Source organism: Aotus nancymaae, unplaced genomic scaffold (genome assembly GCF_030222135.1).
Source record: "Aotus nancymaae isolate 86718 unplaced genomic scaffold, 86718_ANA_hifiasm-v0.15.2.pri h1tg000079l, whole genome shotgun sequence".
NCBI lineage: Eukaryota > Metazoa > Chordata > Mammalia > Primates > Aotidae > Aotus > Aotus nancymaae.
The window spans coordinates 9,803,760-9,819,126 of record NW_026988494.1 but is presented as its reverse complement, the minus strand read 5'-3'; the positions used below and the strand labels follow the sequence as shown (position 1 = coordinate 9,819,126).

The window sequence follows — 15,367 nt, the reverse complement described above, 5'->3', positions numbered from 1 at the left end:
CAACAAATTCTGTGTTGAAATTAAGGAAGCTAGACCAAAAACTATCAGCAGAATTTCGAGAGTCCTTTTAGCTTTTTTTTTTTCCTCCTTTGGCTGCCAAGATTGATGTATATATAGGTATCTATCTACATTTAGCAGTTTTCTTAACCTGTATCTGAGTTCACATAGCAGAAATTTGAATTATACCGCTTTGGTAGTGGTCTTAGTCTTCACACTGACATATGTGAAATAAAGGAATTGTAGTTTGGATATACTGTGTTGATTTTGAGGGATGATCTGCTTCTCTTCATGATTTCTGTGGCAGAAAGTTAGTTGATTCCATGCTGTCGCCGCTTTTAGTCTCTATTTCCTTCTCTCTGTCTGAACCGTTCTGAACTTTTTTAGGTACTTGAATATAGTTTCTCGCCTCTTGATCTTTGTGTTTACTATGCCTTGCCCTCCTTGGAACATTTATCTGTATCCTTTTGTCTGGTAAATTGCTTATTCCTTAGATCTTAGCTCAACATGTCACTTTATTAGGGAAGTTTTCTGTCTCAGACTTGGTTAAGTTTGCTTTGTAACCCTGTGATTATTAGTCAGTGTTAATTCTTGAGAGAGGATAGGTTTCTACTGAGTTAATTCATGATATATAGACACATGCTCACACACATATTACTGAATTCATTTTTTGTCGTGAGTATTTTCAACCAGGATTTTTCTGTGTTCACCTTAGAGATTTTGTATATCTGAGATTATTTTAATTTCACTTTTACATGGAAATAAAGTTAGCTGTATATGAAATTAAGTATCAAAATGTCTTTTCTCATAGTTAAGGTTGACTTCAGTCAATTGATTCTTTGTTTTTTGTTTTTAGCTGATTTGTTTTCTTTCTGAAAGACTATGTAGGCTTTGTTATTGTTAGACTTCGCTACAAAGTGTCCATGATATTTGGCACTCCCTGAATATGTTAATCTGAACTTTTACTTCTTCCTTTAATTACTAAACGTCTTGTCATTATTTCTACAATATTTCCTCTCTTGCCATCCTCTGTCTCTCCTATCTTTTCTCTCATTCTCTTTTATTTCATGTCACAAGTCTTTCCCTATTACCCAGTTTTGGGACTATCACTGTAGCAGATTCATTTTCTCCATGAAATACAATAAAACAGAAAACTTTAAAGAACTTCAGAAGATAGACCTGTACAAGAAAGCAGGTGGAATTAGAAAGTCATGTTGAGATGGGGCTGTTGCGCTTTACTGCCCTCTGTAATTTTGAGGCTGCCTCCTGCACATCAGCCAAGATACAGGTGTCATTCAGATTTTTAATTTAGCAAAATGGTGAGTTAACTGTGCTTAGTGGACCTTTAGAGATACTCCTAAGTATCTGGAACCACTAGTGTTAAACCAGTGAATGGCAAATCTGTTGGCTGGGAAAAACCTTTTTTTAAAAAAGAACTCATATTTATTGCATAAATGTGTCACAGCTGACTTTTGTTTCATCAAAAGTAATATTTTTATTGTTAAAGGTTTTTGTTTTGGCCGGGCACAGTGGCTCACGCCTGTAATCCTAGCACTTTGGGAGGCAGAGGCTGGTGGATCACAAGGTCAGGAGTTCAAGACCAGACTGGCCAACATGATGAAACCCCATCTCTACTAAAAAATACAAAAATTAGCTGGGTGTGGTGGCTCGTGCCTGTAATCCCAGCTACTTGGGAGGCTGAGGTAGGAGAATTGCTTGAACCGGGACCCGGGAAGCGGAGGTTGCAGTGAGCCGAGATGGAGCCACTGCAGTCCAGCCTGGGCTACAGAGCAAGACTCCATCTCAAAAAAGAGTTTTTCTTTTACTTTTTTTTTTGGATGGAAGTGGATTGAAAATACTTAAGGAAAGAAATATGTATTTATATTTTATCTATATAGCAAGCCATTCTTATATTTTAGATTCTAGTTTTTCCTACTGTTTTTAAAGATAATGATAAATACATCACATTTGTAGCCAGGTGCCTTTTTATCTTTCCCAACTCAGCTTCTCTGATTTCCTTTATGTCAGGGGTTAAAAGAAAAACTTTAGACAAATTAAATTTAACAGTTTAATTGAGCAAAGAATGATGTGTGAATGAAGCAGCCTCCAGAGCCAGATAGGTTCAGAGTAACTGCAGGGCTGCCACATGGTCAGATAACAATTATGGATAGAAAAGGGAAAGTGGTATACAGAAGACAAAAGTAAGGCATAGAAAGAGCTCACTCTTCACCTTATTTGAACACAGTTTGAATATTCAGCTGCCTTTGGCTGAATCTCTGTGATTGGTACAAGGGTAGGTTATGTTCAGTTTACATATCCAGTTAGGTTGCAGTTCACTATGTATGAAGAAACTTTTAGGCCTAACCTAAAATATGTAAGGAGGCAACTTGAGGCTAAAGTAAATTTAACACAAGAAAATAGATATATATGGGAGAGTTCCATGGGTTATTTTCCTAGACAACCCCAAACTTAGTTTACAGTTACTTTATCTTTTGGGTATAATGGGATCTTTTTACACTTACAAAGTATGAGGAATGTAATATAAATTTTCTCATGGGTATATAAGTATAGGATAAAAGATTAATAGTTCAATTGATGTACAGTGGTTGTAGTCTTGCTGACAGTCCAATTAGGGGGAAAATGATTTTTAAGATGTGATTTTGCTGCCATAGATAAAAACATCAGTTTAAAATACTCCAAACACCTTAGAGTTTTCTCTTTGATTAAATTTCAGAAGTCAGAGTTGTCAGTTATAAGATTTAATATTGGCCATCCTTGTTCCTTGGGAGTTTTAAATTTAGGCAGGTTTAAAATGCTGAACATAAGTGAATGGGGAATAGATACCAGTGAACTTACATTTGATATTGAAATATTTTTGAAAGGCCTTACTCAACTCTTTAATATTAGAATAAGGAAAATTGTTAAGTATCTTGGGGTTAGTCTATGTGTTATGAATTTGGGTTTCCTCACTGTTGGAACACCACATAGTATATTTTCAAATTGCTTTGAATATGTAATATAATGTCATTGTTTCTCATGAACTGTTTGGATAAAGAATATGCTGAAATTTACAAATTATATTACTTGATTTAGTTGTTGGGGAAAAGCAGTTCATTGGGGTACAGTTGCTGTTGCTACCTGCTTTGTCTGACCTTTCCTCAACTGGCACCCCCAGAAATAGAGTTGCTCAAGCTAGAAACCTGAGAGCCTGTCATCTTTGCTTTAAAACCTATCCCAGTTTCTCTTTTTTGACCCAGCTATACTTTCACTATTTTTTTCCCAAACAACTGTCAATTCTTGCCCAGACTACTGCACAATTTTTCTTGACTAGTCCTCTGATTTTGCTCTTCTCTTCAGTCTGTTTTTCACATAGCGGACAGATGATCCTTTTAAGATTTAAACAGAATCAAGTAATTTCCCGTATACATGGTTTCCCACATACTTACAATGAAATCCAATCTTCTTACCCGAGACTTACAAAGCTGTGACAAATACTGTTGGTTATCCACTCTAATTTTATTTTCTTCTAATTCTTCACTAACAGATCTTAGATTTTGTTCAAGGCAGTAGTGTGTTCAGCTATAAAAGACTTGATTTTTTAGTCTTTTTTGGTAGCTGGACAGAGGACACATTTTTGGCGAATTTAACTATAGATGAAAGTATCTAGAGATGCCAGTTCTTTCTTAATAATAAAAAAGTCAAAAAAGAAAGCTTCCCCCATCCGCCCCCATCCAACCGCCACCTTTACTCACTCTGCCTTCTTGTCTGAGAACCTAGATATGAGGCTTGGAGATACAGCACTCCTGTGACTGTGAGGTAACAAGCAAGTGGAGATGCTAAGAAAGTCAGAGTGGAAAGATTCTTAAGGAGCTCCTAATACCATTGATAAACTGCTGTATGTGCCTGGATTGACTTTGTCTTGACAAATTGTGTGAGACAAGTGAATCTCTCCATTTTCCTTATGCCTCTGCTAGTTAGACAATGTTATTTGCAACTGAATGTCTTCCTGACTGATATAAAGTCCCTATATGATCTATCTTTCTGACTTCATCTTACCATTCCTGCTGTTGACTGTGCTGTAGCTACATTAGTTGTCAGACAAATTTGGCTGCCTGAGAAATCTCTGCTCAAATCCAGACTCTGTGCTATGACTCAAAGGCTCAGAGTGATGGGCTCTACTGACCTCTCCTAATGTACCACTGCTCTCTCTGTGTGGATAACAACAAATACTTTAAAATACTCAATAATCCTTGACAAATATCCATAAAATATTAATGAAGGAAAAACATGAAATAGAAGGTTGTAGAGACCTGAATTGATGGAGATATATACCACATACATGGATTTGAAGACTCAGTATTGTAAACTTGTCAGCATTGAAGAATTAATTACAATCAATAAGCTTTAAAAAAAATTCTGACAAGTCTCTTCTTGGAACTTAAAGATATTTATATTGAATATCAAAAAGCCTTTAATAGTCAAGATAACTTTTTAAGAGGAACAAGATGGGTCAACTCTATTCTACTAGATATCTAGACGTATTTTAAAGTTATACTAACAAATAGACAAACTGACCAACTGAAAAGAAAAGATATGGAAAAAATAAAATAAAAAATTTTAACTCACACCATAGTTAGAAGTTAGTTAAATATCTAAATGTGAAAGAATTATAATCTAGAAGAAAATGTAGGAACAGTGTAGGAAGGATTTGTTAAATTTTATACATAAGGCACAAACCATGTAGGAAATGATTAATGTTCAGAGTATGTAAAGAAGGCCTACAAAATCATGAGAAAAGACAAATAGCCCAAAAGAAAATGGCCGAGACAATGAACTGACAAGAGGTGAAATGTGAATGCTTAGTAAACATAGGAACAGATGCTTATATCAATTTGCATGGATTTAACTGTGAGTATTTTAAAACTTCAGCTGACTTAAAGCCTAAGGACATTTATTTTCCTGCTCGCTAAGAAGTGTAGAGGTAGGAAGTTCAAGAGTTGGTTTCAGTTCTGTGAACACAGTAAGGGTTTTATGCCATCATTAAAAAAAATAATTCTCTTGAATTTTCTAAATGTTGGGAAGAAGAGGGAGAGGGGAAAGGGCACTCTTCTTCCCATACCTTCTGTAGGAGGTGTAGAAGAGAGAAAAATATTTCCAGAAGCTTCTAGATTTTCCCATCTGTCATTATTGCCAGTCATTGACACAGCAGAGTGAAATTAGCTGATTGGCTTAATTAGGATTCTTTCCCTGGACTGGGGAAGGGATGACTTCCTCTTAGCATATTATTTCCTGCCCGATTCTCGAGCGAAATTTAGTCTGAGCAAAATTGAGTCTTTCTGTTGGCCAGTGTATTAGACCGTTCTCACACTGCTATGAAGAACTACCTGAGACTGGGTAATTTATGAATAAAAGAGTTTTAATTGACTCATAGTTCTGTAGGCTGTACAGGAAACATGAGTTGGAGGAGGACTCCAGATACTTACAATCATGGCAGGAGGTGAAGGGGAAGCAAGCACGACTTACCATGGCAGGGCAGGAGAGAGAGAGCAGAAATGGGAAGGTGCTACAAACTTGTAAACCTTCAGATGTTATGAGAATCCACTCATGTGACAGCACTTGGGGGATGCTAAACTATTAGAAACTACCTTGATGATCCAATCACCTCCCACCAGGCCCCTCCTTCAACACGAGATTCCAGTTCAACATGAGATTTGGGTGGGGGCACAGAACCAAACTATATCAGCTAGAAGGAGGGATTATGGTTATCAACCTTCCACTAATATAGATTGAACCATATGATACTGACAATAATAATGTGAATATATGAAATATATTCTAATCACATACAATATGAATATAATATAAATAATATGAAATGTATAAAAATATAAATATATAAATGCAAGTGTTTAAAAAACATGTTGAAAAGTATATCATATACAGTGTATAACAAACATTGAATTTATGTAATAGTATCTCTGGGGAAGCAAAGAGGGGACTAGGATTGAGAGAGAGTTCCACTGTATTCATATATTTAATTTCCAACAGTAAAGAAGCAAATATCTGAACTGAAAAAGTACATAACAATGCATTTTTTTCTTTACCTCTTTGTAAAGCTTATAAATGTGCACAGAATGGCCATAAGCATTTTGGTTGAAAATGAAAATTGATAGAGGGCAGTGTGGCAACATGTGACATTTTATTTATTTATTATTATCTTTTTGAGATGGAGTCTTGCTCCATCACTGGGCTAGAGTGCAGTGGCTCATTCTCAGCTCACTGAAACCTCCGCCTCCTGGGTTCAAGTGATTCTCCTGCATCAGCCTCCCGAGTAGCTGGGACTATAGGTGTGCATCTCCACGCTCAGCTAACTTTTGTATTTTTCGTAAAGATGGGGTTTCACCAAGTTGGCCAGGATGGTCTTGATCTCTTGACCTTGTGATCGGCCCACCTCAGCCTCCCAAAGTGCTGGGATTACAGGCGCTAGCCACTGCGCCTGGCCGAAATTTTAAATGTGTACCCTTTGACCTAGTACTATTATTTTGAGGCATTTATCTTAAATGAATAGGACAAATTTACAAGGACATTTATTTTGACTTTTTTTTTAGTAATGGCAAAAACGTTTTTATAATGGCTGTGTTAGTCCGTTCTTGCACTGCTGTAAAGAACTACCTGAGCCTGGGTAATTTATAAAGAAAAGAGGTTTAACTGACTCAGTTCTATAGGCTGTACAGGAAGCATGGCTGGGGAGGCCTCCGGAAATTTACAATCATGGCAGAAGGCAAAGGGGAAGCAGGCACATCTTACATGGCCAGGGAAGGAGGAAGAGGAGATCAGGAGGAGGTACTACACCCTTTTAAAAACCAGATCTTGTGAGAGCTCACTATTAGGAGAATAGTAAGAGGGAAATCTGCCTCCATGATCCAGTCACCTCCCACCAGGCCCTTCCTCTAATATTGGGGATCACAATTTGGCATGAGATTTGGGCGGGGCCACAAATCCAAACCATAGTTTTCAGTCCCTGGCCCCTCCCACATCTCATGTCCTTCTCACATTTCAAAATAACAATCATGCCTTCCCAACAGTCCCCAAAAGTCTTAACTAATTCCAGCATTAACTCAAGTCTCTTCTGCCCATTAGCCTGAAAAATCAAAACCAATTAGTTACTTCCAAGACACAAGGGAGGTACAGGCATTGGCTAAATACTCCCATTCCAAAAGGGAGAAATCAGCCAAAACAAAGGGACTGCAGACCCCATGGAAGTCTGAAACCCAGAAGGCAGTCACTAAATCTTAAAGTTCCAGAATAATCCCCCTTGACACCATGTGTCACATCCAGGCCACACTAATGCAAGGAGTGGGCTCCCAAGGCCTTGGGCAGCTCCACTCCTGGGGCTCTGCAGGACTCAGCTACCATGGCTGCTCTCGAGGAGATGGAAGTTTGCACTCAGGCTTTATTCATATCCATAGAGAAGGAGAATAATTCAATCGTCCTGGGTAAAGAGAGCACTTATGTCCCCGTAGAAGAAGAGTAGGGTTGTGATGGCAGGAAAAGGAAGTTGAAGTTAGAGAATTAAACAAAACCTAACATCCGTAAAGTTCTGCAGGTATTTAAAAAACAAAACCAAGAATGCTGGTAAGATGCTGACAGTTTGCTTGAGCATGTACCCTATAATTTTACTGTTCTAGTTACTAATACAGAAATGACCTGTTCACCTAAAATTACCAGCTTAGTTTCAAGAATATTTTCCATGGAAACCTCATTCTGACTTTATGATACATATCTGTGGAAATGTATGCTTTACGTTGGAGACTTTTTTCTTAGAGCCTGCTTTTCTGGAATGAATGAATTTCTATAGATAGCATAGAAGACATATCTTGAGATAAATCTCTTTTTTCCCTTGCTCTATTCCACATGGTTTTTATTTGTTTAATATATGTGCAAAATGGCTCTTTTACTTTTATTTAAGATGCCATTTTCTAACAATATTACACAGTAATAGTAGAGGTGGTGATACCTAGTTAAGACCTGATAAAATTAAAAGTGGGAAAGATTCATTAATTAAGATTCTAACTTGTGAAGATAAAAATGCTAATATTTGCAGTTTCCTTTTATAACCCATTGCAATTTAGTTTGTAATTTTACCACTATACTAAAATTAATTTAAAATTACCATTTTTTCCTTCTCCGTTGATCTAATTACATCATACTGGACTTTGCATAATATTGTTGCTCCTTGACCTCGATAATGTTGCACTTTCTTGGTGTTTCTTACCTTTCTAAGTGTTTGCCTCATCCTTAGACTGCTTGAGACTCTTTCTGACTTCCCCCAACGCCCCATTTCTGTCTGAAAACTGTAATACTTCTTGTAAAGTTCTGGTTTTATATTCCCAAGTACTTGTATTCCCACTCATTTGCCATATTGTTTCCTCAAACTCAATACATCCAAGCTTGAATTGTTTCAATTCACCACCCATTTCATATAGTTTGGCCACTAGCTCCCAAAACAGATATTTTGGCATCATCTTTAGTAGTTCTTTTCAAAATTCCCTTTGATCAAGCATTCACCATGTATTTCTGGTATCCATACATTCATCCCCAGTTTCCCTAATATAATGCTGTATGTTGTGATTTGTCTTGGATTCGGTTATCCGCAGTATTTATTTATTTGTATTTTATTTTATTGAGATGGAGTCTCACTCTGTTGCCCAGGCTGGAGTACAGTTCAACCCATTCTTGTTCCTCAGCCTCCTGAGTAGTTGGGATTACAGGTACCTGCCACCATACCTAGCTGATTTTTGTATTTTTAGTAGAGACGGGGGTTTTTCCATGTTGGCCAGGCTGGTCTTGAACTCCTGACTCAGGTCATCCGCCCACCTCAGCCTCCCACAGTGCTGGGATTACAGGTATGAGCCACTGCACCCAGCCTATCAGCAGTATTTAAATAACCTTTGTTTCTGTAAATATAGAGATGAATTTCTATATACAGTTTTGTCTTGCGAAGCATGAGGGGAAAGTGAATGCCTGGACAAGTCTTGTCATATTTATTCTGTGTTTCTAGCACTGTTGCACAGCCCATATTAAATGTTTAAAAGTGTTTTTTGAATGAACAGCCCAGAGACTAAAGGAAGAGCTTCCTTAGTTCTAAATTGTGTGAAATGAGTTAGTTTGAGTGAAGCTAATACTTCTTTTGTTTTGTTTTACTCCGTTTACCATAGAGTGCAATGTTTCAGTTGCTCATACTTGTTGATATTGTTACAGATACTCTAATGGTTCTTTTTACAAAATCAAATATATATACATGACATTTTTCCCCTTTCCTTTTAGGTTTTGGAAGGAAGGATGTTGTAGAACACTTACTACAGATGGGTGCTAATGTCCATGCTCGTGATGATGGAGGTCTCATTCCACTTCATAATGCCTGTTCTTTTGGCCATGCTGAGGTTGTAAGTCTGTTATTGTGCCAAGGAGCTGATCCAAATGCCAGGGATAACTGGAACTATACGCCTCTGCATGAAGCTGCTATTAAAGGGAAAATTGATGTGTGCATTGGTAAGTATCATTTGATGTTATCTAAATTTTAAATAAAGGTTTATTCTTATGGTTTTTTTTGTGTGTGGTATAAATAGTGTTCCCTCAGAATAGGTAAGGGTTTATTGTTTCTTTTAGAAGCAGTTTTTTTCAAAGGTAAGTAGAGAGATGGTAATCTAAAGTTACCTAGGGGAAGATTCACAACATTAACTTTGCAAATACAGTCAAATGCCAACTGGCGTGGAACTCAGTTTTTATGGATTACTGTTGTCGAATTTAGTTAATTTACAGTCTCTTTAAAAGACTGGACGTATTCTATCCTACCATCGACGAGAGCCATTATAAAGTACAAATTCTACTGAGTTGGATAACGTTAGAACACTTGAGGTTGATTCAAGGAAAGTCATCTAGTACAGTAGTCCCTCCTTATACAGGGTTTTGAGTGAGTGTTTTGAATACAGTAGTGTTTTCAAATTTTTCAACATGAGCCGTCGTCTAGAGAAAAAGCAATTTCAAACAAATTGGACCTTTCATTTTAGTTATCTAGATGATATGAAGCTGTATTCAATCAGCATTTTGTTCTCTCATATGATATATATGTGTATGTGTGTGTATGTGTGCGCGTGTGTATTCGAATTTTGCTTTGCCGTATACATTTTTTTTATTTTGAAATCTAAGGTAAGCTTCCAGAGGGCAAGTATAATTTCTTGAATGTATCATCTGTTTCTTGATACTTGAGATGGTGGATGTTTGTTTAGCCATGGCAGGTTGATTTATGTATCTGTCTTCCTAGATGTCATCCATTTCGTCGTAATCAGCTTTTTAATGCAATTAAAAAATATATATCATTCTAAAAGATACAGTGGTGGTGCTTAATAATGATTAAGTTTATTCCCTCCTCATAACCATCTATTCCAGCTTTTAATATATTTTTCAATATTCCTCAAATTATTGCAGTGCCTGACATCTATTTTTTAAAAAATCACATTCTCCGTCATTATCCTTTGTTTCTTCAGCATCCACTAACATGACCTTTGAATATCCTGTCCTTTCAGTTTCTTGACGTCTTCCAGTTTCAGTTGACTCTCGCATTTCCTCCTGAGTCTCTCACTAACACAGCCACATCCTGGACTAAGTCATTACATAAAACTACCTTGAGAATCTTCAACTTATAATATTCTCTCTCTGACCACAAAGCCTCTTATGTTACTTGCTTTTGTAAGTGATAACTATTATTGAACTTGAAATGTATTTCCTACCTAGTCTTCTAGACTTTCACCGTCCCTGCTGTCACTCCTTCTTGCTTCACTTTGTCTTAGCCATTGAATTTTTCTGTCATTAGTCAGAATTTTATACTTTTCTCACTTTCTTAAAATATTATCCTTTCCAGGCTTCAGTGTTGTTTTCCTGCCTCTACCTCTGAAGTTTTCATTTTATCAATCCATTAAATATTTTACTGAAATTAGTATTTCTCTCCTTCTCTTAATCCTTCTTTCAGAAGTCTATAATGCAAATGCTCTTTTTATCTAGGTTCTGTTGAAATAAAGGACTAGATATAGGGCTTGCATTTTTAATGAATGGATCCCTGCAGCACTCTACTTCCTCAATTCTCAGCAGGCTTTAGCACATATTGTCTTGTTCTGATTAGGTTCTTGTGCTTTATAAAAGTTGGGGGAAGGGGAAGGGCACCTTTGAAACTATATTCAAAATATAAATGAGGATATAGTTGCTATTAAAGTATGTATCATAGTTAATATGGGAGTCAAAATTGGTTATAAACCCCTAGTATACTTAATTAGCTTTCAGAAACCTCTTAGGAGATTTATTCTCAGGTTCACCAAAACCTCTAATAGCTTATATATCTTACTTTCTGGATTTGAATATCGTTAAGGAATTCTGAGGTTTTTCTCTGTAAGGTAGAGTTCTTCTTTGGGACAGCTGGATAAAAAAATTAGAAGCCTTGTGTTTTTTTGTTTTTTTGTTTGTTTTTTCTTTTGCTGGAATCTAATAGTTTTTGAGAGATTAGTATACAAAATTGACTTTTAAAAGGTTTTTGCCTAGATGATGAAATACTGGCCTGATTTTTATAAAGATTAATTATATCTCTATATGTAGGCTAGAATAGCAAATACATTTGATATTTTTAAAAAGCTAGTGCCCAGCCAAACCACATTACCACCAGCTTACAGGAGATAGCAGGGCAGGTTGCTGTAGAGCATGTGCTCTGAGCTTATGCACTGACCCCACCAGTTTCCAGCTGTGTGAGGCCACGGGCCACTTTCTTGATCTCTGTCTTTCATTATATGTAAAATAGGACTACTATTCTTCACAGTGTTCCTGAGAGGATAAGCTAATACATATAAAGTATTTAGAAGAGTACTAGGTACAGTGCACATTCAGTGAATGTTAATTGCCATCATATTACTATTATTATTGTCAGTGCTAAAATCTCAGCCTGAATTATGCTACTGTGTAGTGTAGAATTCCCATTTCCTCTGTTTGTCCTTTATTGACATTTTTTAAAATGTCCATTTAGAAATCTTGAACCCATGTGTTTCTTTTGTAGGTGGTACTTAACTACTATCAAAAAGAAGAAAATTCAAACTGAGATTATTTTAAAAATCAACTTTAAATGCTTGTATAATTAAACCAACTACTTAAGACAGAGGTCTTGGAAATGTTGATGACAATTTTTATACTGCAATGTTAAATTGAATTTATTTCAGAAATCAACATATTTTCTGCCTTTAGAAATTATTCATTTGTCTCTGCTTCTCTCTACCCCTTGAACGTAGTCTCCAAAAACACTAAAATTAATTCCTTTCCTGAATATATGCTATGTATATATATATATTTTTTGAGACGGAGTCTCTCTCTGTCTTCAGGCTGGAGTGGAGTGGTGTGGTCGTGGCTCACTGCAGCCTCTGCCTCCCAGGTTCAAGCGATTCTCCTGCCTCAGCCTCCTGAGTAAGTGGGACTACAGGTGTGCACCACCACACCTAACTAATTTTTGTATTTTTAGTAGAGATGGGGTTTCACCATGTTGGCCATGATGGTCTCAATCTCTTGATCTTGTGATCCTCCTGCCTCGGCATCCCAAAGTGCTGGGATTACAGGTGTGAGCCACTGCACTTAACCTATATGATTTTTTTGAGACTGTTAGTGCTTGAGAATTTCATTTTAAAAGCAAATTATAAGCATACCTTTCATAGAGTCTGTATAAGATCTGGGAGTCACAATGGACACTTGTGATTTTTTTCGTTTTTTTCTTTTTGGCTAACTAGTATCCAATTCTTTTTCTGATTTTGGAGATTTAAAACCTTATCCTTTAAAACGATAAGGATTTGGGCACTCCTTACTGAGAGGAATACAGAAACTGGCAGCATCAGATCTTCCTTCCTTCCACTTCTTGGCAGTCAGGGATAGCCTTGGTTTGTCCAATCATTCACCTTCATTCTATAATGTAGAATTTTGAATACAAAGTCGTAGCGATAGTAAGGAATCATTTATAGCAGCAGGTTTTTGCTTCAGTGTGGGCAGTGGCTTGGTGATAATGTTTCTTACTAAAAAACAATTGTGCTTCCTACTCCTTGCCCTATAACTTTTTATGTGTTTTCTAAGGTTGGTCCTCTCTCCTGTCATTTCAGTCTAAGACTGACATTGGTTTCTGTTACTTGCAAATGAGTATAATTGATAACAGAGATCTTGAGAAGGTTGCTAAATGGAAGTTGCAGAATGGGGCTTCTAAATTGATAAATCTCTGAAATCTTTATTTAAGTCTCACTGCTTTCACACAGTTTACATGTATACCGCACTCCCATCTCTCTTTATTCCCTACAGTTCTCAAGGGTGGAGGAGACAGAGTATGTTCCCTTTGGAGGCCTCTTCCAGGTACCTCTCAGTAGAGAGGAGATAGCTTGCTGGCTTCCACAGCAAATCATTCTAAAGATAATAGAGCTGTATGGTGTTCTAACGCATGTGGGATTCTCACTGTGGAATACCTCAACATCTAGACATGAAACCCAGCAAGCCCAGTGAAAAATAACGCCTATCAGCCAGAAGGTATGATTAAAACAACAATCAGAATACATATCCAGGACTGCTAAAGGAGTCAGATAAATAAAAAATATATCTCTCTCAGGGAAATTAAAGTATAAAGTGGGGAAGAGATTTCCTGGGCCCAAAAATTAAAACAAAAACTCACACAAAAAATCCATCAATTAATTTTTTTTCAGAGGAAACAATTTAGTAGATGAATTAAAGACCATGTTAGTAGCCTAGAAGCTTACATGTGTGGTATACAGAGAAAAATGTTAAAACATAGAAATAATGAAAAAAAAAGGTAAAACAATCTAGGAATATCGATATTATTTTAAACCTCACATGTGATAGGAGTTTCAGAGGCAGGGAAAAAAAGGAAAAAAAAAAAAAGTCTGATAGAAGAGATCAGTAATAATTAAACAATTGATAAGTAAGGAAAACCTATCTTGAGACTGAAAAGGCTCAAGGAGTTCCATATGGGATTGATGAGAAAAGATAAACTGAGTAACATATGTATTGCACTTTTCCAGAAAGAAGGAATAAGTTGCCTGTACAGGGAAAAAAAGTTAACCAAAAGACTTTTCATTTACAACGTTGAAAGCTTGAAGACAATGAAATACCTTCTAAAGACTGCTGGAAGAAAAGATTTAAGTTGTAATTTCCTTGATGAACAGTTCTGCAGCCTTTTGGGAGTAAGAAAGGCTGAATCGAGCAAGTGATATTGTATTAGAGAAACAAAGCTCCTGCAACTTTCTTTCTTTCTCTATACTTTCAAACAATTCTTGGTTTCATTAGTCTCATATGCAGAGACTGAGAGGATCCTTACTGAATATCTTTCTTGGGAGCCCAAGAAATTGGGAATTGAAGAAATTGAATTTTGGGAGACCAAAATTCAAACTGCTATTTAAAATCTTAACAATTAGGACTTAAAATTAATAATTCTGTTTTCTAGGCTGAATGGGATTATGTAATAGTGGTTGGAGTCAAAAAGACCTGGTCCTTGAGTGAGTTACTTACTTCTTTTGGTATTAAAATGGGAATGAGGGTAATAGCTATGTGTCATACAGTTGTTCAGAGGATTAGATAAGATAATATAAGTGAAGCACCCTGTACAATATCTGTATATTAGATATATAATAATTATAAAGTATATGCTCAGTTGTTGGCAACTGCTTTTGTTGTTATTATTTTGTTCTTATTATGAAATAACATGATTACAAATAATTGTCTTGTATTATATTATATTGTTCCAGATACATTTATATTTACTGAAAGTGCCAGAAACAATAGAGATCTGATGGTATTTTTCTAAAAAGTCTTTAAGCAAATTGGCTTCTTAGGGGAGATTAAGCTGACTATATAAGGATAGTATCATTTAATACCATAATTAAGGTTGGTTATCTAAATGAACTAATAAAAACAACTTTCTGTAATTCCCATTTTGGGGAAGTTCTGTAATTCAGAACTTCAATTAATTATATAATATATAATAGAATTTCTGCTAGTTTTTTTCCTCATTATTTATACTTTAGGGACTCCTTGTTATAAAATTATATTTTGTGATTCTGCTGAGAGAGAGCAAAAATAAAATTATGCTTTATCTCTTCTTTCCCCTCTTTTGCCAAAGGACATACCTTAGCTTGTGATTATTCAACTAGATAAAACTCACGTTCGTTCAATCAAATGTAATATATCAACCCAAATAAGATCCTGGTTCAGAAAAAGAGTTAAAGCAGCTAGTATTATAGAATGAACTTATATTTAAATTATAGGCTATATAATTTATATCTAAAACCTG

The 15,367-nt window shown here is 36.1% G+C and overlaps 1 protein-coding gene across 1 annotated transcript in view; it reads left to right on the top strand.

The window, feature by feature from the left end:
• The window catches only part of TNKS (tankyrase), a 208,814-nt gene that overhangs the window by 14,793 nt on the left and 178,654 nt on the right, over positions 1–15,367 (top strand). Inside the window, exon 2 of the mRNA XM_012468767.3 lies at positions 9,325–9,549. Within this exon, the coding sequence (XP_012324190.1) occupies positions 9,325–9,549 (225 nt within the window). The remainder of the gene's footprint in view (positions 1–9,324; positions 9,550–15,367) is intronic.